The sequence below is a fragment of the Tenrec ecaudatus genome, chromosome 13 (assembly GCF_050624435.1).
Source record: "Tenrec ecaudatus isolate mTenEca1 chromosome 13, mTenEca1.hap1, whole genome shotgun sequence".
NCBI lineage: Eukaryota > Metazoa > Chordata > Mammalia > Afrosoricida > Tenrecidae > Tenrec > Tenrec ecaudatus.
In genome coordinates, this window is record NC_134542.1 from 22,775,378 (window position 1) to 22,797,393 (window position 22,016).

General features: G+C 44.0%; 1 protein-coding gene across 1 annotated transcript; it reads right to left on the minus strand.

Annotated features, from left to right (window-relative positions):
• Positions 1–220: 220 nt before the first annotated feature.
• On the minus strand, positions 221–21,635 carry LOC142424447 (peroxisomal trans-2-enoyl-CoA reductase-like). Its single transcript, XM_075529666.1, has 8 exons — positions 21,443–21,635; positions 14,947–15,080; positions 12,936–13,101; positions 10,703–10,784; positions 8,945–9,041; positions 7,008–7,115; positions 2,089–2,200; positions 221–1,216 (listed from the first exon to the last, which is right to left on the minus strand). The coding sequence occupies exons 1-8, from the start codon at positions 21,564–21,566 to the stop codon at positions 1,131–1,133; spliced, it is 909 nt and encodes a 302-aa protein (XP_075385781.1). The 5' UTR covers positions 21,567–21,635; the 3' UTR covers positions 221–1,130.
• Positions 21,636–22,016: the final 381 nt, after the last annotated feature.

Sequence of the window (22,016 nt, forward strand, 5' to 3'; positions counted from 1 at the left end):
TTTTAATGGTTTAAGACCAAAATATGGGTTGGTGTAATCTGCTAATGATATTTCTTAAACAAAAGTAATTCCCAGGAAGAATCAATTGAAGACAGAATCCAACACTTATAAATTTGTATAAAATTTAAGCAATGAAATAGGAAGTTATGTTGGCTGGTAAATCAAGATGGAAATTAAGCACTGCAAGAAAATATTGGATATAAATTTATTTTTCCCTTGATTTAAGAGGGTTTATACAAAGATGTCTTCATTAACAAAACAAGCTATACATTGATTACTATATAAGGCTCTATTTATACAAAGTATTTGCCTATAAAAATCAGCTATGCTGTACCTCGCCTATAATCATAGTTATAGCACCATTCAGAGTTTTTCTCTACCTTCACAATTAAGTAAAAACAATATTTTGAAGGTTCGTAACCCATGTAATTGTTATTGATTTCAGTGTGCTCATTTTCTAAATGCCTTTCTTGGCTATCTCTCCCTGCGATCCAGTGTACTCTGACTCATAGGGCCTGACAAGACCGAGTCGAACTGCCTCTGTGAGTTCCCGAGTCTGTAAATAGTTACGGCATCAGGAAGCCTCCGCATTCGTACAACGAGCAGCTGGCAGGTTCAAACAGCCCACCTTGCCGTTAGCAGATCAACACATAACCTAGTATGTCACCAGACCTCCTATTTTAATTTCTAAAAGTATTTTAATTTCTCTTCTTAATTTTATTTACTTATTTTTAAAGTAAAAGAACATTTTATTGGAAGCCCTTACAACTCTAATTACAATCCATACACCAGTTGTATCAGGCATATTTGTACAGATGTTGCCATCATTCTTTTCTAGACTTTTACTTTCTATTGAACCCTTAGTACCAGAGCTCCTCTTGTTTTCCCTCTTTCCTCCACCGTCATGGTCCTTGATAGATTATAAATTATTATTGTTCACATATTCCCTTCTTAATTTTTATTTAATTACAAGTTAAAGTGAATTTGTTTTGAGAAATAATTTTTGCATCAATAAAATGTACAGCACTTCTAGAAAGCAGAATGTGATTTTTTAATACAAAGTATAAACTCTCATGTCTTTCTCGAGATGTTAAGGCACTTGGGGAAAAAGAAAGCCTCGTTTTCTTAGCTTAGAGCCTATGCTTATTTTTGTAAAATGCCTTCAGTTTTTTGACAGTTGAAAAGTCCCCTATTCCTTCAGGCCAGTTGTCATGATCTGTTAATGAAGTAGAAAATTTAGGTCATTTGTTAGCCAACCAATCAGTGACAAGCCCTTATCTCTGAAAGTCAGCCAAGGAAGAATTCACAACCACACTTTCAGCTTACATATATGGAGAGGCATAAACACACACACACACACACACACACACACACATTGTGCATCCATACTGAGAATATTTCTCAGGGTTCAAATTTCACCCTACAGTGGGCATGGACACACACAAACAGAGACCCTACTCTTAATGTATAATGTTACATTATATAATAAGAATATTTTCTGCAGTTTAGAACATGGCATTTAAAAGCCTTATCATGAATAAAAACATTCTGCATCCTCACTTTGATAATCTAGATTTCACAAGGGTCCTCAAACTCTGGCCCGTGGGCCACATGCGGCCCGCAGAGGTCATTCATCCAGCCCACCAGGTGTTTTTGCCTCATATCTTGTTTTGATTCAAAGTAAGATATGCAGTGTGCATAGGAATTTGTTCATAGTTTTTTTTAACCTGTAGTATGGCCCTCCAACGGGTCTGAGGGACAGTGAACTGACCCTTTGTTTAAAAAGTTTCAGGACCCCTGGTCTACAAGGGGATGGGAACGCCTGGCCCAAAGGCCGTATAAGGCCCCTGAAGTCATCAAAACCAGCTGACACCCAATGCCTGCCGGAGAGAAGCAATTCCAGTAATCATATCACATTACAAGTGAATTAAATGTCTGACCATTATGGCCTGTGAATTATAAATATCGAAATGGCCCTAGCCTGAACAAACAGAAAAGCTCTCCACCCACTTGTAGAAGAACAGAAATCTGTTCTACACCAATGGCTTAACACAACACTAGTCACATACGCCTTCCTGCACTGCTCACCTGGTATGTGGACTGCGTGGTTGTACAGAGACTGGCCCCCATCCACATCCACCAGCTGCCCAGTAATGAAGGAAGCTCCGGGAGACAGCAGGAAGCACACCAGCGAGGACACCTGGAAAGACAAATGGACTCAGGCGCAGGTAAAAGCAGCCACTCCCAGGTTGTGCAGCTTTGCACTCCACAATACAGCCTTCTCCAAGCTCAGGGCTGTAACCGTAAATCCTGTGGTACAACTACACCGGAGTGGCAGCAGGCAGTCTCTTACTCTCTGAGCATCGTTTAAATCAAGGTGCAGTGCACCGGTCAGAACCGAGTCCAGGTCTGCCACGTGCAGGGAAAGGATTGTAGAGTTGTCTGCTCCCTGACTAAGGTCAAGGCTGATGAGAGCACCAGGAGAGATGGAGGCAAAGGCAGACAGGAACTGAGTTGTATTCGTGGGAGACCAGCAGGGTCGGGATCAACAGAGAAGGCACCTGCCCTGCAAACCACAGGTGCCGGGGTCTGTGTTTCTGGCTTCCTGAGGCCTGGTGTAGTGGGTGCTCCTATGTCCCAGGAGAGCTGGTTCGGAAACTGCTCGATTTATTTTAGGTTCTCTTGAGTAACTATGTGCGTGCGACCAGATTAGGCTCAACAGGAGAGCTGTGGAGGTAATCAGAGCCACTTCGTAGGGCTGTGGACAGTCCTTGGCAGGTGCCCGAGAAGCAGAGCAGGCAGAGATGCGGGCACCCACGGTTTACTAAGGTGGGGCGCTGGGAGAGAGAAAGGATACGAGGGACGCAGGACTGAGTAAAGCTGAAGTCTCACATCTAACTCAACTTCAACTCCTACCCAAGAAGCCACTCACTGTTTCCTCTCGGCAGGCCGCCCTCTGTCCTCCCTGCTCTGTTTGCAACTCCTTCCTGATCACCAGCTCTTTCCCATCCCGGTTACATCCTCAAATGTATCTGCCCTGGAAAACGCTTTCTTCTCTCTGTAGCCACCACTTTCTCTTCTGCCCCTCCCGGAGGTTCTGGGGGAGGGTCTCCTGAGCAGTTGTCCATGTGCAGTCAGCAGAAGTCTGGACGTCCCCAAGCCCTTTCTGGGGGGGTTGCCAGGGAAACACATCTGCCTTCATACTAAGGCCCTGTGTGTCAAGTTTTTCGTGCTGACAAGGCTGCAAAAGCAATGGTGGGGACCTGCCAAAGCCTCAGTCTGACTGGAGACAGTAGTAACATGAAAGGGCGCTAACCAAAGTGACCTTACTCTTTGGTAGCCGCATCCAGGGAGAGGTGGGGGAGGGGTGGGGGAGGGAGGCTGTGTAATGTTAGGATATCCTTCATAAAGGAGTAAAATCTGTTACTTCCACTATATCTTTATCCTTCAACACACATCTTTTCAAATACTCATGTTAAAGAAACCCCAGTTTTACTTAAAAGAATGGATCCAACTACAGGCGTTGACCCTTGGACTCGTGGCAGACGTTTCCCCCAAAGTAAACAGAGCCTGCCGCGCTACGGAAAACAACCAGCAGCATTTGTGGCCAATGGCAACATTTGAGCTTTCAAGTGAAAATGAGAATTTTGGAAAGCTTGCATCATCCATCACCATGACCTTGACCGCTTCCTAATACTTTTCTGAGAAGTTTGTTGGTGCTACATATAAATGTCACTTCATATGTGTCACGAAGTATGACAACCTGAAGAAGATTTCCATAACTCAATAATGAACTACTATTTCCCAGAAGGCCCATCCTGATGGTACAAAGCCCTGCATGGTGAGAGATCTGCCAAGGGTGAGACACATCAATGACTGCTGATGGAACATAGAACCAAAAAGGCCCTCAGTATGGCTTCATTCCACACTGCAGTGTTTGAGATGAAACTACCTGTCGAATCTCAGAGAAAAAACACCCACAACGATGTGAGCAGGCTAATGACAGCTTCTCCTTTTCCATCGACCTACCTGGGTGAGGGCAGATTTTCTTCATGGAGGTCAACCGAAACTATGTGCTGTGAAAGACTGCTCTCAGAGAGACAGGAGAAATAGAGACGGTCCGCTAAGCGCGGCATGAGTGAGATATGCAGGACAGGTAGAACAATGCCATTCTTCACATTACAGCGCTCACTGCTTTCCTTTAGCAAACGTTGGTATTTTTTCATTTAAAAATATTCTTGAGGCTCAAGCAGAAAGAAATGCTTTGAAAATGATGATGGTAACATACGTACAAATGCGCTTCACACAATGGATGAATGCGTGGATTGTTATAAGAGCTGTAAGAGGCCCATTAACAGTATTTAATAAAAAATATTCTGGATGTTAGCATGTAACGCACTTATTACTATTACTCTTAAATGAATTAACCAGTTTAAATGATTTTGTTCACATTAATACAGTAAAATCAAGAATAGGGCACCTAGGATGATAGCAGTCTGTTCAAAGTGAAAGTGGTATCACAGGTGTCTCTTGATTGAAAGTCTTTATAGACTCCTCTTAGCTTTCAGACGCCCAAGCATCTTGCTTACCCTGGTCCCCAAGTCACTCACCAATATCCTCGCAAGTATAAGATGCGGTATCTATTAATTCAGGAGCTTAGCTTCATGAAATTTGGAAATTTACCCCTTCCCTCAGAAGTGCCTGACTGTGATCAAGGAAATTCACTGTACAATTATTATAAAAAACACAAATAGAAAAAACATACCATATATACTCGAGTATAAGCTGACCCGAGTATAAGCCGAGGTACCTAATTATTAACTGGGAAACCAGAAAAGCTGATTGACTCGAGTATAAGCCTAGGGTGGGAAATGCAGGGTGTGAATTGCAGAGACCAGAGGGGAGAGACGCAGCACACCAACAGACCAAACCTTACCAGTTCAGTTTAGGGCATAAGTGATTCACTAAGGGTGCTTCTGGAATTGGAGCCATCACATCATAGGACGGCTTTGATTGGTTAGATGTGAGTAAACAAACATTCAAAGCCCTGCAGTGTCAGTGGCGCTCTGAATGAACAGCAATTACCCGCGAGATCTTACACCTCGCAGGGGTACCACTGACCTGTGTATAAGCTGAACCCGTTTTTGAGCACATTTTTGTGCTGAAAAACTCGGCTTATACGTGAGTATATACGGTATTTAAGAATAACCTACGGTAAGTGTTCTACAGTGAGGGCTGATAACCTAAGTAAATTATGGCACATCCACAACAAATTGTAATGAAAAGCATTCAGTAGAATCACTTTGGTAAAAAATGTAACATGTTGTCACATTGGATGAATAGATCGATTGTGATGAGTTGTAGAAGCCCCCAATAAAATGATTTTTTTAAAATGTAAGCACGTATGTACATATGTATATTTGTTTATGCATAATAAATTTCTAAAACGCATATCAAACTGGTAAGGAAAGCTAGTTTTATTAATTGGTAGAGAGTGCTCCTAATTAAACAGTCAATGATGCCGAAATTTTGCTGTATAATTCATCTTTTCCAAAGATTTTAAATGTTAGCTTTATTCTGCACTAAACTATCATGTGCATGAATCAAGAATCTGTTCTGTCCTAAGTTTACTCCATTATGGGAACAGTACTCAGACTTTGAAACCCCTGTAGTTTTCAATGTCCACCCGCTGCCATTGAGTGCCATTGGCTCCACTCCCAGAGCCCTGGCCGAGGGTTTCCAAGACTGCAGACCCGACAGCAGCAGAGAGCCTCATCCTTCTTCCAAGGGAAGGCTGCTGGGTTTGACCTGCCAACGCTGTGGTTCACAGGCCGGAGACTAACCCTCAGAGCCACGTGAGTTCTACATGTGGTTTCCCTATATAGCTACACTGCATTGGGGTATCTGGAAGAGTGCATGATTTGCCATTCTTGTTTCTCAAGATAATTTTTTTGCTATTCTTGCATACGTATATTTTTGGTAGACATACTTTAGAATCTGTGTGCTGAATGACACCAATAGATCCGTTTTCTGCCCTGATTTGGGGGAACAGAACTGCTCCTCCCCACTGAGCATGTCTCTCTGTTTAGTTTGGTCTTTCCCTCTGCTCCCGAGTCTGAGTTTGTTTGTCGTTGTTTTCCTTAGAGCTAAGTTTGGTTTGAGGAGGCAGCTCTAGTAACACAGGGGCTTTTGTCCTGGGTAACAGGGTCTCTGGCTGCGAACTCAAAGATCAGGGGTCTGAACCCATCACAGCCCTCTGCAGAGAAAGATGAGGCAGCCCATTTCCTTCCAGATTTATAGCTGCAGACACCCGGGGACACGATTCGCTCTTTCCAATAAGGTCAACCCATACAGGGGAAGTCTGAGTAGGATTTGACAGCAGACGTTTGTTGGGTTGGGTTTGGCTTTATTCCTGTCTCTTTTAGTTTTTACTATTATTGTGGGAAAATATCTCTTTTAAAAAAAATAAGGGCTCAAGTAAAAGCAAATGTTTTGAGAATGATGATGGCAATAAATGTACAAATGTGCTTCACACAGTGGATATAGGTATGCATTGTGATGAGTCGTGAGAGCCCCCAAGAAAATGATTTTTTTAAAGAAATTACATTTCAAGGCTGATATTGTTGGCATTTTAAAAAGTTATTGGGTTTACATACTTGTATCACGTGTCCTTAGTGAAATCTTGTGTAGACTCAGAAAGCCATAATCCTCTGGCTTACTGAGCGTCCTGCGTACCTGTACGGCCAGGAACTCATTTACTGGAAGGGGCAGTGACACAATGGCACACGCTGTTCGTATGTCGCACTGAGTTTACACCTGAGTAAAGACCGCTGCTCTTATTCCAAATACAACCAGGATGTTCTGGAAGCCAGCAGGCAGAGGAAATGGTGTGGAGGAAGTGGGCATCATCCTATGTCAGTCGGCCAGACCCTATCAAAAGGGCCCCAAGTGTTGGAAATGTCCAAGATAGAGCAGTCATTTTCATCGACCTTAGAAATGTACATTACCTCCTCGGGAGTTCCTAGTCGTTTGGCTGGGATATGCTGATAGTTCCCAAACAATTCGTCTGCAAGATCACCATAGTTGGCAAAAGCAGTCTCAGAGTATATGATGCCCTATGATCGAAAGGAGAGCAGAAAGGATTGAAGCGCGGGAAGGTCAGTGTTAACTGCTAAGACATCAGCACAGTCCCGTGGTGGACTCTAACCATGAGCAACGAATACCAGAAAAGCGAGCCAGTTGCCAGGTTGGTTCCAACCCCGGGTGACCCTGCAGGAAGAAGAGAACTGCCCGAGAGAGGCCAACGTGGCCATCTTTAGGGAAGCAGATTGTCCTCCCACGGAGCGGCTGGTGGGTCCGAACCTCTGACTTTAGCTAGCAGATGAGCAGGTACCCAGGGCCCCACCAGGACTCCCTATCACAAAATAAAGTAGCTTACATGGAAAAGGAAAGTTAACGTAAACACTGTAAATTTCCAGGCCCAGGGATCCTTTATCTGAGCTGTCACAGCTTAGTCAGCAACTATTGACGCGTATTTTATCTAAACTTTCAGTCTGTGACCTCCTTTCCCTGAATAGCCAACCAAGCCTTGGTTTCTTTTTTCTTTTTCCATAAAAGACGTTGTTCCTGAAAAGCATAATTCTAGGAATAGATCAGAGAGGGCCTTGGCTAGGAATCATGGGGCTTGTATTTTTCACAAGGTGAGTCTGGCTATGGGACACCTAGGAGACTTTGTAGCGCTGTCTTGGCTTCTCACCTCCCGTGACAATAAATAGACTAACATCTTCATGAAGAATTCTCTTATTTATTTTTCACCAGCGTTCAAGAGCTCAAAATGCCACAGGGAATGATTGAGCTACTTGTTACTGACTTATAACTACACAGAAGTTTGGAGGAAGAAGAAAAAGGAGAGATGAGATGGAAGTTGAGAAACAATTGGAAGCATGAATTACTCCAAATGATATTGGCTTCCAATCACACCCTCAGGTGGGAAGGCACTCAAAATACGATGAGGGAAGAGAGCCCTCCTCAGCGGAGAGCTGACCATGACATTGACATGGAGGGAGCAACTCTCTCAGGCCCTGCATTGGCTGGGGTGGGGGTGGGGGAGGCACCACTAGAAAGGAGAAGGACCAGCTGCAACATCCTTTAAGGATCAGAATGCAGATGTGCACAGCAGGAACCAAGGACACTTGAACATGGTCAAAGTTTAATAGAACCCATGCTTATCACACCAAAGACCAGACAACAGCACAGAGGAAGTAGAATTTAAGCTGAGTTTTGCGGGTTGGCAGAGATATTTAGTTTAATTTCTCTTTTGAAGTTCATGGCCAGCAATGTTCAAAGAAGCAAAAGTTAGAGCTTGTTTCTCAAAAATCATGGTATTTGAAGTTGACTATGCTGTTTGTATTTGGGTGTTGTTGTTTGGTTTTGTTTTTCATTTAGTTACTACTCCAGGGAACTTTTCTCTTAACTACTAATTAAATCCTCACTTGGGAGTTCTTATCTAAAAATCTCACTTTAGGTTTTTTTTTTCCTGGCAAAAGATTAATAATATCAAAGAAATATCAACGTGAGCTGAATATTTCCTTGTGCATTTGCTTTGCCTCAGGAACTCTTGAATATAAAGATGTCTGGGCTTCCAAGGTTGGGGTAAGCTTCATACAATGCTATTTTTTCTTAAAACATTTAACAGATCATTTTAACATACAACCACGATCGCAAACCACTGACTTAATTTAAACTTCTTAACAACATTATTGTTAACCAAATACTTTTGTAATATAAATTAGGCTTTCCATTGGATCTACGTTACAAAGTAAATATTCAATATTGTATGTACATATAACAAATTGCTCAATCAATATACCACAGGAGGATTTAGGAAAAACACAATTTTGTCAACAGCTGTCGCAAAACTGTTTCACATCAATGGTTTACCTACCGGACCAACACAATTGATCCTTACTCCACAGTGGGCCCATTCCAAAGCTAAGTTTTTGGTGAGGTAATAAACGCCTGCTCTTGCAGCTCCACTGTGCCTTTAAAAACATAAAACATAAATGTTAGATAAATCATATTCCAATGAATATTTCTCTCAATGACCTAAGTTGACAACTGTATGAAAACCCTACAAGTACATTCTGCTTATAAATTTCTGTCTTGTTGATGTTTGCCAAAACAATAGGTAAGCAATTAGGTCTTCCGATATTAAAACCAAACCAAGCGTCCTCATGACCTAGCGCTATGACAGAAATAACAGGAATGGGTGGCCTTGACAAACAGCAAGGGAGGTGACTGCATGGCCAGCCAAGCCAAGGGAAGAGGCAGACCCCTGACAACATCATGGCTGCCCCTAGCAAGTTCCCTGTGCGGTGGTTCCAGGAGCCGTGGCATCACTGGCAGGGCTCACACACCCAGCTCGTCAGGTGCCCTTAGCAGAGTTGCTGATGCTGACGGTCTGGAGTGGGGCTGGTGGATTTGCACTTCTACCAAGTAAGTTCCCAAGTGATTATAACACTACTGGTCCAGACATCACAATGTGAGTGCCTCTGCCCTAGATTTTTGCTTAAGTGTGTTCAGATTTTATTATTTCTAGTCAACTGACCATGTAATGAGAAATAAACGCAGTGGGCAGGCTGGTGGGATTTGCTTAGAGGGAGTACTCTCTGCTTATTGTGAATTAGAAACGTTGGGGCATCTTTTTGTGGATCCTTAGTAGTAACCGCTGAGCAGCTCTGCCTCCAGTTGCAAAGGAATACCCATTCTATGCAAACCTCAGTTAACACATAGATGGACTTCACTTCCACACTTTAAAGAAAAGGCTCTTCCCAAACACTGATGCCCAGTTGATTAACCTCTCGATTAGGATCATCAGAGAAAAACACAGGGCATCCGGATAAGTCTGGTAAACAAAACTTTGCATTCCAGAATCATTTAGTAAAAGCATCTCTCACAAAGTTGTTGGGACATTTAGAAAATTATTTAACTGGGTATCTCGGGCTTTTGGCATCTGTATGAATGGGAATTTTTTTAAAGTACAAATACAGGGAAAAGCTAATTACTGAAACTGAGTTCAATTCAGGAAATTTTCCCTGCCCCATTTCCCCACATTCAGAAAGCAAAACGCCCCAACAGAGGAAGAAATACATACAACTGCTTACACAGCCATTGCACCGATGAGACACACAACATTCCTCCTTGAGGCTTCCTCACCACCACCTCCGCCCCCACTATCATGACCCCAATCCTGCCTTTCTGTTCTGGCTGACCAGAGCATGTACAAGGCTACAGATAAGGGCTCACAACACAAAGAATCCAGGTCGGGAAGTAGCGATAGCAGGAGGTTAGGGCGAATGTTGGGGGGAGGAGAGAAGGAAGGGAAAGCTGATCAAATGATTGACACATACTCCAATAGCCCCAAGGAAATGAGCAATAGAAAGGTGGGTGAAAGGAGACAGTGGTCAGTATAAGATATGAAAATAATAATAATTTATAAATTATCAAGGGTTCACGAGGGTGGGAAGAGTGAGCGAGAGAGGGAAAAAAGAGGAGCTGATACCAAGGGCTCAAATAGAAAGTAAATGTTTAGAAAACGATGATGGCAACATATGTACAAATGTGCTTCATATACTGGATGTATGGGTTGTTAGAAGAGCTGTAAGAGCCCCCGATGAAATGATCTTAAAAAAAAAATGCTTACCCAACCATGGGAAATACATATTCACTAAGAAAAACAATATTGACGATCGATCCTCCATGCTCTTTCATCCAGGAGTTGTACACTGTATGACACAAGGGCAGCCCAATTAAATAGTGTCCTCAATCCACCCCCCCCCATTTCCATCGCTGCAGGCTGCCAACTCCATCTGTGTTAAATCCTTTTTAAAAATAAGAAGTCTTATTGCTCTATATCATACATGATAAAATTCAACTGATTGGAGTGCACAGTTTCATTATATTTTCACAAACGCGCACAGTTGTGCAACCATCAGCACGATCCAGTTTCAGAGCCCTTGCACCAACTCCCGCCCCCTCCAGGTACCCCCCTGATCTTTCTCAACACCCCAGCCTCCAATGACACGTCTCCCTTTTAAGCCCAGGTCTCCCATGGGATCAGACAACATGCTGTCTTCCTTGTCTAGCGTCTTTCACTCAGCGTGCTTCTGAGGTTCATATATTCTACATGCTAAGAATGCAGAAAGAGGCTGGGGCTGCGATCCTATCCCTCAGTTGACATCCCTCGGTGCAATGGTTAAGCCCATGGGTGCTCACTGAAAGGGGTGGGGGTTTGACTCCACCTCGAGCACTGGTTCTCCATCCTCCTCAATGCCACGTCTCTGTCATACCATTTCTTGTGATGTGGTGACCCCCAACCATAATATTATTTTCGTTTCCCTTTCATCACTGTTATTTTGATACTGTGATGAATCTGCCGACCCTTATGAAAGGGTCTTTCAACCCCCAAGGGGGTCACAACCCACAGGTTGAGAACCTCTGATGTAGAGACGCTCAGAAGAAAGGTCTGGTGATCACCAGATCGACTGTCTGACCCACCCATGGGTGAGAATGGAGTCAACAGCAACCATCTGTTATCTCTTTGTTGCATGAAACACTTGATCTCTGGGTGACCTCACAGGATTTCTAATGGGAGGGAGAAATAAAGTTCTATCTCACTGAAGCACCTTTTATCATTATTATTTTCAATGGAGTGGCCAACCAGTGTTTCCTTCAATTGTGCATTGGGTCGTTACTGGTAGGAGCCGATTTAATGGCGCCTAACAACAATAACAACCAACCATGTATCACAATAAACTGGACCTTTTTTTTTAATCCAGAACTTTATACGAGTAGTTAAAGATGAAAGTGAAGATTTCTTTGTAAGACCTATAACTCAAAAGTGACACAGTTGTTAAAGTGCTCTGCTGATAACCAGAAGGTGGGCAGTTCAAGCCTAGCAGGCACTCTCTGTGGGGAAGATGGGACAGGGGGCTTCCATGGAGATTCTCAGTCTTAGAAACTCTCTCGGGGCAGTTCGACGCTGGTCTCTAAGCTCTGATGGATCTGAATCAACAGCAGTGGGTCTTAAGGGTTGGACTTAAATATACGAACTGTGCAGCTTGACCAAACACCTATGTTTGGCATAGGGTAAGACCCCAAGGGTCAGAATTATAAAGTTGTTCTCTACTTTGTCATCTTAAAAAGTCTTAGATGATATATAAAGGAATCCTTAAAATCCAGCATCAAGAATTTAACATTACAGCCTAGTAAAACATAATCTATCATCGAAAAGCAACCCAAGCGAATTAAAAATTGTTAGAAATCATGGGGGCTCATTCTCTGAGGAGACTGTTCTCACAGAAGATCTCTCTCAATAATTAATACGTTGATCTTTACTACAGATTAACAGATTCACTTCTTTGAAAGAATAAATGTGAATATTTGCTGTAATTTAATGAAATTTTTTAGTTAGATCTTTGTACAGATATTTAATCATTTTCTCTTGACAAATCCCTAAAAATAAGGTGGTAAAATCAAAGATACCTTTGTTTTACAAATAATGCTAAGTCAATATAGTAATTTATAACCCTATAACGAAAACAGAAAATCCTCACTGTCATCAAGTCATTTCTGACCCACAGCAACCCTAGAGGACAGGGTGGACCTGCCCCTGTGAGTTTCTGATACTCTGTAACAGGAGTGGAAGGCCTCGTCTTCCTCCTTAGCAACAGCTGGTGGTTTTGAACTGCTGACCTTGCAGTGATCAAACCAACGCATAACCACTTCACAACCGGCTCCTTTTTTACAATCCGACAGGCGTGAGGAAATCAGGGTGATAGGTGTTAAAGCGAGACAGATTCTGGGTCCCTCTCTGAGGGTGCTCTGAGATCCCCAAAGAAGACACCTTGGTTTTCCAGGCGGTAGGTCACACTTGCCTGCTTTGCACATGTAGAAGGTGCCTGTCAGGTTGGTTTCAATCACAGTATGCCATCCCTTTGCACTGATGTGTTCAGCAGGAGACAGGAACTGGCCTCCCCCGTTGTTTACCAAGAAATTGATCTTACCATAAAGATCTAAAGTGGATTTCACCAAATTGTTCACCTAGAGGAAGGCATGCAAAATAAAAACTGATCAATCATATCCTCTTGCTTGTGCTGATCGATTGCTGTAGGGAAGGAAGCTTCCATAAGATCACCCCAAGGGCATAGACTCACCCAGTGAGGCAAGCAACGGTCATATTAGCTTTAGAGCCTCGAGCCCAGCCTCATATGCATGTGAAAGTTGGACACTGAATAAAGAAAACCACAGCATTGATAAGTTTGAACTGTGATGCTAGAGATGCCTGTGGAAAGTACCATGGACAGCTACAAAGACACACAATCCCTCTTGGAAGAAGTATGGCCTGAGGCAAGGATGGGGTGACTCCATCTCACATAAGTTAGACATGTTATCAGGAGACCAAGTTCCTGGAGAAAGACAACATGCTTGGCCATGTCAAAGGGCAGCGAAGGAGAAAGGGCCCTCAATGAGACAGATGGACACAGTGACTGCCACATGGGCTCAGACAATGGAGAGGCTGGTGCAGGACAGGGCGGGGCTGTGTTCTGTTGTGCACAGGGGGTCACTATAGGATGCAACGGGCTCGATGGCAATGAACAACCACCACAGCCAAGCCGAATGCCTCTTGATGAAATCAGGTGAAAATGAGCATGCAGTAAGGGCTTCCTTGGCACAAAAATTAAGACTACTCATTGAAAGGCTGGAGGTTCAAATCCAGCCAGATGTACTTTGGGAGCCAGGCTGGCTATCTGCTTCCAAGTGATCATAACCATGACAACCCTACAGAGTAGTTCTGCTATGTACACAGAGGTTGCTATGAGTTGGAATTAACTGGAGGGCAATTAATCTCTCTCTCTCTCTCTCCTTTCTCTCTCTCTCTCTCTCTCTCTCTCTCTCTCTCTCTCTCTCTCTCTCTCTCTCTCTCTCTCTCTCTCTCTCTCTCTCTCTCTCTCTCTCTCTCCCCCTCTCTCTGTTTCCCACCCAAGCTGGTGAAAGAGTAACCACCATTGTGAATGGCACAGGAAATGGTTGGACTGGAAGTTCATGACCAAACATGTTCAGCAAAAACAAATGATCACAGAGGTCCTTTCCCCGTGGCAGCCCTGACACAGAAACTGGACAAAAGGTACGAGGGCACACCAGATGTCATCTTAGTGGCTTTGGCATGATTGGCAGTTACTTGGATGATGCAGAGACAAACAAACGCATGCGCCCATTTGTAAGGCTTAGTTTATATGAGGACCTTAGCCAACGAGTCCAAGAAATGCAGCTGTGGAATGAGGAGAGGTGGAGGGACTGCCAAGGGCAAGGTGGTACCAGCAAAAAAGGAATGAAGAGAGATTCAGCTATGAGTTTTCCTGCAACGATTGTGAGGCATTTTGTCAGAGAATTAATAAACTATTTTAAAAAACACCACCAAAGGTCAGCGCGGCAACTCATATCAACCTTGAAAGAAAAAGTAGAACGGCCTCTGTGAGTTTGGGAGAAGTCACTTTTTAAAAAATTTCAGACTAACTCTTGACAGGAGTAGAAAGCCCCATCTTTCTGCCTAGGAGTGTCTGGAGGTTTCAACTGATGACATTTAGGTTAGCAGCCAAGTAAGCAACCACTATGCCATTGGGGATCCTTAACAAACTATAGAAACTGAAAAATATATGCAGCAAGAATTAGAAATGCAGTGTCTTGGGGAACCCATCCTTGCTAAACTTCCCTATCCGGCTCCTTCTTTTGGGGCTATTCTGTCACATCTATAACTTGGTCATGAGTCTCCTTAACAGGCTCTGCTTCTAGTGAGTCTCCTCCCAGACCTCCTAGCCCACGGAGGGCGCGCAATGCTGTCAGATTAGGGACAGGAAAGAAGCAAAGGTGCAGGTGCATCTGCATTACCTCCTCCTCTTTGCGGATGTTGCACTGGATAGGAGTGACCTGAGCTTGCTGGTCGGGAGGCAAGCTGGCCTTCAGTTCTTCTGAAGCGGCCTTTAGTCTATCAAATTTGCGAGATGCAATGACCACATTACACCCTGCGGAGAAAAGCAGCGAGAGAACAGTAAATAGGCTCAGGCTTGAAAAGTGCTGGTGTTCCTGTAAAAGAACTAAATAAACGGGTGGATGATACTCATGTGTCTGGACCAGATGGAGCAAAAGGAACCGGATTTATACTCCACCACAAAGCAGCAAAGAAAGGAATGAAATCTAAGAAACAGCAGTTTGCAGGCATCGGGCATCAGGTGGCACAAGACTGCAATTCCTGATAGAGCGGAAAGGTGGGCCCTGTGACTGCCAAGTTTACTGCCTGGAGCAGCGGTTCTCAGCCGGGGGGTCGGGACCCCTTTGGGAGTCAAAGGACCCTTTCACGCATTGGCCCGATTCTTAACAGTAGCAAAATGACAGTTATGAAATAGCAACAATGCTAATTTTATGGTTGGGCGGTCCCTACAACATGAGGAACTGTATGAAAGGGGCGCGACATTAGCAAGGTGGAGAAACCCTGACCTAGGGAAAGTGTGCAGGCAGCAGCAGGAGGGGGGAAAGACCAACAGCTCCTGGGATGGAGGAGACAAGTCCAGAGAGGGCAAGGCAGCTCCAAGGCACAGAGCACAGAGAAGTGCCCAAGGAAGAGGACAGAGGTTACAGAGGGCGTCCCCAGTTTTCAGCTGAGTGCCCGCTGCGCCACATAAGGGAAACAGTCACTGTGTTAGTTACCTAGCGATGCTCCACCAGAAATCCTGCAAGAGGTGGCTTCAGCCAACTGACATTTATTTCCTTGACGCTTCTGAGGCTAGAAGTGTAAATGCACTGTGCTGGCTCTAGGGGAAAGCTTTCTTTGTGGGCTCTGGAAGACTGGGCTTTATCTCCATGAGCTTCTGCTCCTGGGGAGTCTCCATGTAGGTGGGCATCTCCCTTCCCCCATCTCTGCTTGGTCCCCCTTGTTTAATCTTTTGACATCTCAAAATAGATTGGCTCAGCATACACCCAGTTCTAAACTTGCCTCATCAGCAGAACAAAGACAACCCATATCCAAATGGAATTATCACCACAGGCATGGAGCTTTACAAGACAAGTATTTGGGAGGACACAATGCAATCCATAACAAAATCATAGTAAACAAACACACTTGTAAGCTGAAGGTTTAAAGCTGAACATTGATGGTGCTTGAAGAAGCAGAAGACAGCTATCCCAAGATACCTGAGCTGTGGGTAGGCAGACAATCATTGATTCATTCCACCAATGTCCTATATGCTGCCCGTATGATATATATTACTCTGGCAAACCTGTAGCTGACATTCTCAGTAAGTATTATTGTAAAATTTCCCTGAGAACCAACTCACATTGTTCGTGTAAATACCATCCAGCCATGAAAGGATTTATTCTGTACAAGTAAATAATTCAGGTATTCTAAAAGGATGTTAGCCTATCCCTCTCTCAACAGAGTTTTAAAAAATTCATAGCAAAGGCTAATCACTGACAGTAATAACAGGTACATGATTGATAAGACTCTCTGCAATAAATGATAAAGCAAGTCTCTAATGGCAGATTAAAAAAAAAAAGAATCAGAAAAAAGGTCCAGGAAAGTGTTTGGGGTGCCGACTATATCCTAGCTCCAATTTAAGAACAATTACTTCTTATATCATGGTCCCGTTCAATACTCTCGCTCAGGAAGGGAACATGGAAGTTATGGGTGCTATAGCAAAGTGTGGTGAAAAAATTAGATGGTACCCGGCTATCACATAACACAGCATCTCAGGTCTTAAAAGCTTGTTTCCAGAGAAGCAGCCATCTAAGTGAGACATCAACTAAGTTCACATGGAAGAAGCACACCAACAACAGTGACCAAAAGATTGTACATCATATAATCCAAAGTCAAAGGAGGGAATCCAGTATCAGAGCCTAAATTGTGAGAATCTTGTTTGTAGAAAGCTATGGATGACAGTGGGATCCCAAGATACATTTGTGAGATCTATACAGGAAATAAGCTGCCAGTGATCTCCCTCTGTCCATAGTAGAAGGTAGACGGATGGGAGGAAACTGGTTACTGTAATAGTTAGCCGAATAAAGCCATTTTGTATTAAGTAAACACTCTACACCAGACCTAAAGTGCAACCACAGGCCTTATAGCATTCTCAGAGAAACCAACTAGCCCCTAGTTCTTAGAACTGGCAATAGACTTTCCTGTACCAGGAAAGTGCGCAACCGCCTAACCGCAAAGTCTGCTTCTGCTCCAGCTTGCTTGCTGAGCTGCACAGCTTGACTGTTTGATGAAAACTTTTAAAAACTTAAATATGTAAGCAGAAGAGACCAGCCAACCAAGCTCCCTCTTCCTTTCAGGCTGCTGGTCCCTGCGCACGTTGTTGCTGTTCTTCTTCTTCTTCGTTGTCGTTAATAAACTTTTTTAATTGTTCAAATCTCACATCTCAGTTGTTTTTGTCGGGCTCATGTACAGTATTACCAAACAGAGTGTATTGGAGAGATGACTATACAAATCGAGATGATAAACCTGACTTAAACAGTTAAAACCTTGTCAGGTAATCCACCCTCTGAGGGACACTGGGACTCACTGGTTCTCAACATTTTCTGTATTTTTTGTTTGTTTGTTGTTGATATCGGGGATTTGTCTCAGATGAATTTTGTCATGGGGTAGATGACCCTCTTGAATTTTTGTTACATGTTTTTTTTTCTGTTTTTCAGTATATGAAGCCCAGGATTGATGAACCTATAGAGATAGCAAGTACAATAATGTTCCTTTGGGGTGTTGAGGGGAAGTGGGTAAAAGGGAGCTGATGTCAAGGAGTTCAAGAACACGCGAATATTTTGAAACAGATTGTGGTAGATATTGCACAATACTGTTGGATGTGACTGACCTATGGAAAAGTATGATATCCGTATTCGCTCCTAAAATAGTATTTTTTGGGGGAATGAAAGTCACAGTAAAACTACTTTCATTGAAGGAAGTCTGTTTCCCGCACAACAAAATGAAGCATACGCTATTTCTCTGAACATGTGAGGTGACGCTGCCTTCCTTCACCCGAATCTTGGAGCCATGGTGACCATCAATTACAAAAGCCAGTCTTAATGCTTCAGCCTGTGCTGCTGGAAAAAAATAAACCCACTAGTGCTGATGTAAATTTACCGAACAAGAAAATACAGCTTTAAGAAAACTATTAAGGATCTTATTGGGCAAACAAAGATCCCACTCACAAAAAGTCTAGGTCTGCCTTTTGCATAAAACGGCAGGGACGGGGAGCAGAACAAGGAAGTCCTGTGGAGTACCACAAACGACTTTTGGTCCAGTGCGTGTAACCCAATCAGACTCAACCAGAGAACACTCCTAAAGGTCAGCAAACAGGCCTTGAACCATTTACAGGCTTTCCCTTTTTTGTGTCATTGGCTTTTTGGTGGTGCCATAGTTTTGCTTCCTTTTGTCCCTTTCTTTTGCTCTGTCTTGTTTTTTGTGTGCATATTATGATCTCTTCAGGTCTATGTCTAGAAGATAGGCTGGATAAACAATCTGGAGGGGAAAGCAATGGAACCAATGTTCCCGGGGGTACATAGCAAAGGGGGAGGTGGAGGAAAGGAAGTGGTGTTAATCAACCGAGGGACAAGGGAACGACAAGTGATCCAAAATCAGTGTCGAGGCGTGTGTAAGAGGCCTGTTAGGACTTGATCAAGGGCAATGTAACCAAGAGGAATTACTGAAACCCAAAAGAAGGCTGAGCATGACAGTGGGACAAGAGGAAAGTAAAAGGAAATCAAGGAAAGAACTAGTAGGCAAAGGGCATTTATAAAGGTCTAAATACAGGCGTGTACATGTATAAATATATTTAAATATGTTGATGGGGAAATAGATCTATGTGCATATATTTACTTATAGGTTTAGTATTGAGGTAGCAGATGGACATTGATCCTCCACTCAAGTACTCCTCAGTTCAAGAACACTTTGTTCTATTAACTTGGCAGACCATGATGCTCACCTTCCCAACATGTTTGCTCAAGACAAATGTGTGCATAAGCAAAGGAGGTGAAGAAAGCTGATGGTGTCCAGCTTTCAAAAGATATAGCATCTGGGGTCTTAAAGGCTTGAACATAAACATCGGCCATGTAACTGAGAAGCCACAAAACCCTATGGAAGATGCACACCAGCCTTTGTGACCACGAGGTGAAGACAGAATAAGATACCAGGCATCAAAAACCAAACTAATAACACAATGCAAATGATGGAATTCAGAGTGGAGATCCAAAGCCCATCCAGAGACAAGTGGACATTCCCTCACACAAGGGTCAAGGGAAAGAACAGGACAGCCAGGGTGCAGCATAACACCGAGAGAACACACAATGTTCCTTAGTTCTGTAATTCTTCCCCTCCACCTCACTCTCATAACCCGAGTTTCAACTCACAATCAAGCTACACTTGAGCATATGCCCTGGTACAGATAAGATCTTTCGACATACTGAATCCAGAACTGGTCATCCATGTGGAACAGGAATGGGAGGTGCGATACCTGCTGGTAGGGGGAAGGTGGGAGGAGAAATGGGAGATGCTGGTAACCGACTACAGTGATGAATGTATAATCACCCCACCTCACAGCCACGGGGACAAACAACAGTAACTTGGGTGAAGGGAGACAGCGGGCACTGTAAGATATCAAAACAATAATAATTTAGCATTGATGAGGGTCCCATGAGGGTGGGAGAGTATGAAAAAAGGGGAAAAAAAGAGGAGCCGACGCCAAGGACTCAAAAAGAAAGAAAACATTTAGAAAAGGATGATGTCTAAGTATGCACAAATGTTTCAGTACAATTGATGTATAGGTTGTTATGAGAGGTGTGACAGCCCCAAGAAAATGATTTATTTAAAAAATTTTAAAAAGCAGAGAAGGCAAGTGGACACGGGAAATATAGGTGCCGAGGCAGAAGGGGAACCAAAAACAAGCTGAAGAGGAATGTCCTTCACCCCGAGTAACAGAGAGAAATGGCCTGGAACTAAAGCTAATTGCCTGATTTTTATTTCTAGCTTCTTAAACATTGAGAAAATAAATTTGTTTGCTGAAGTCTTCCAAAAAAAAAAAAAACGGCAGGGAGTTCTGGTTTTTTCAGGTGCTTCTTTGTAGCTGGTGGGTAACTGCGGGGCCACTCAGCACATGACCAGCAGTTCAAAAGCACCATCTGCTCCAGAATCAGCTTGACAGACTTACCTTTGGTTTGGGTGATACCCCTGAAAAAGGACAGAGGATGGTGTTGAGAATGGAGTGGGCAGAGATGGGAGTAAAACTACACCAGGGCCAGATTCCACCAAGAAACCAAACCCAATGTCATAAAGTCAATTCCAACTCATAATTAAGTCTACAGGCAGAGGAGAACTGCTCCTTGAGGTTTCTTAGCTGGGTGATCTTTCCAGGAGCAGAGAGCCCCATCTGTCGCCCTCCCTTGGAGCAGCCTCTGGGGTTGTCTGGGTCTGATCTGCCACCCGTACAGTTAAGATCCAACAGCCCAATTAATTATTAACTTAACCCACAGCCCCACCTGGGTGCCATAGGGACAGATTGAAAAACCAAATCCGCTCCTGGCAAGTCAATTCCAACTCATAGTTACTATATATTTAGTTTCTGAGACCCAATCTTTGAGTCAAGCAGCCTCATCCTCCTTACCCTTAGTTTTCAGCCTCTGACTTGAGGTGAGTAGCCCAATGCCTGTAGTTCTGGGGGAACAAACTGTCCGCTGGACTGTTTTTTGTTTGAGTGTTGCTTATTTTCCTGAATTAGTTCTGAGAGCTCTTCCTATCATAAGACAATTTGTCATATGTTTGAAAAGCTTTCCTCTAAGCTTTAAAATATGTGTATGCTGGAGTCAGCCAGGAGACATATCTCCATGGCGGTAGGATGGCCTATTTTCCCCTTGGGGTTTCTTGACTTGATTATGTGCTGACAAACTCCTCCTTTTACCACTTAGCTTCAAAAACTGAATGTAGGTTCTTATTGTGCTTTCGATGAGAGTTCAAGAAGGTCTGGTCAGCCCCGCTCGCTACAGTGAACAATCTTAGTGTGCTTAGGCCATTAAATGGCCTCTTTCCAGAGCTCCTTATTGCTCCAACTAGGTAATACTACGTAAATAGGTGGATCGATTTTAAATACACATCCACAACTAATCCTACTGCAAATAGTCACAAACCCGTTATACATACTGTCTGGACATAATAACTTTGGCTTTTTAAAGTGTTTGGGTCCATTTTTAACTGGGGCCTCCAAGTCTCGCACACAATGTCTCTGGGAGAAGCCCTTTCCCCTTTCTACCATGCTGTCCCCCTTCCTTGCTTTCCAACCCCCCACTCTCCCTGTGCCAAGCCTACTCTCCCTCTGGGGACCCTAGCCCATGAGGCCTGCTCACACACCCAAGTGCAGGAGCTCCTTTGTTATGGCTTTTCCGATGCCGGTGCCCCCGCCGGTGACGATGGCCACTTGATTCCGCAGCAGGTCCATCGCCAGACAACTCTTGATCTTGGTCACCAAAGTCATGATCGCGGAGTCCCCAACAGGTTACTGCAGACACATCAGTAGGTCACAGTCCTTAGAAAGGACGGCCCACGTGACCACCAGAGCCACGCCCCTACCAATTCCACTCCTCCGCCGCTCCGCTCGGCACGCCCCTGCTCTCAGCCCCGCCCCGTCCCCAGCCCTCCTCTTTCAAACTGCCGCTCAGCTCAGCCCCGCCCCCTCTCTCCGCCCTGCCCCATCTCTCTCCGCCCCGCCCCGACGCTCCGCCCCGCCCCTCTAGCTGCCCAGTCCTCCACACCTGGTGGTCTGGAACCTCAGCGCTGGACCACTCCGAATGGAAGTTCCCTGATGGTCCCCATCCTCTGTGGGTTCTGATCTTTGGGCACGTGCGGGTGAGACTTCTCGTTCTTAAAAAGAATAATAAAATTCAAAGTCATTGAGGCAGAAACTGGGGGGCTAAAAGAGGGGTGT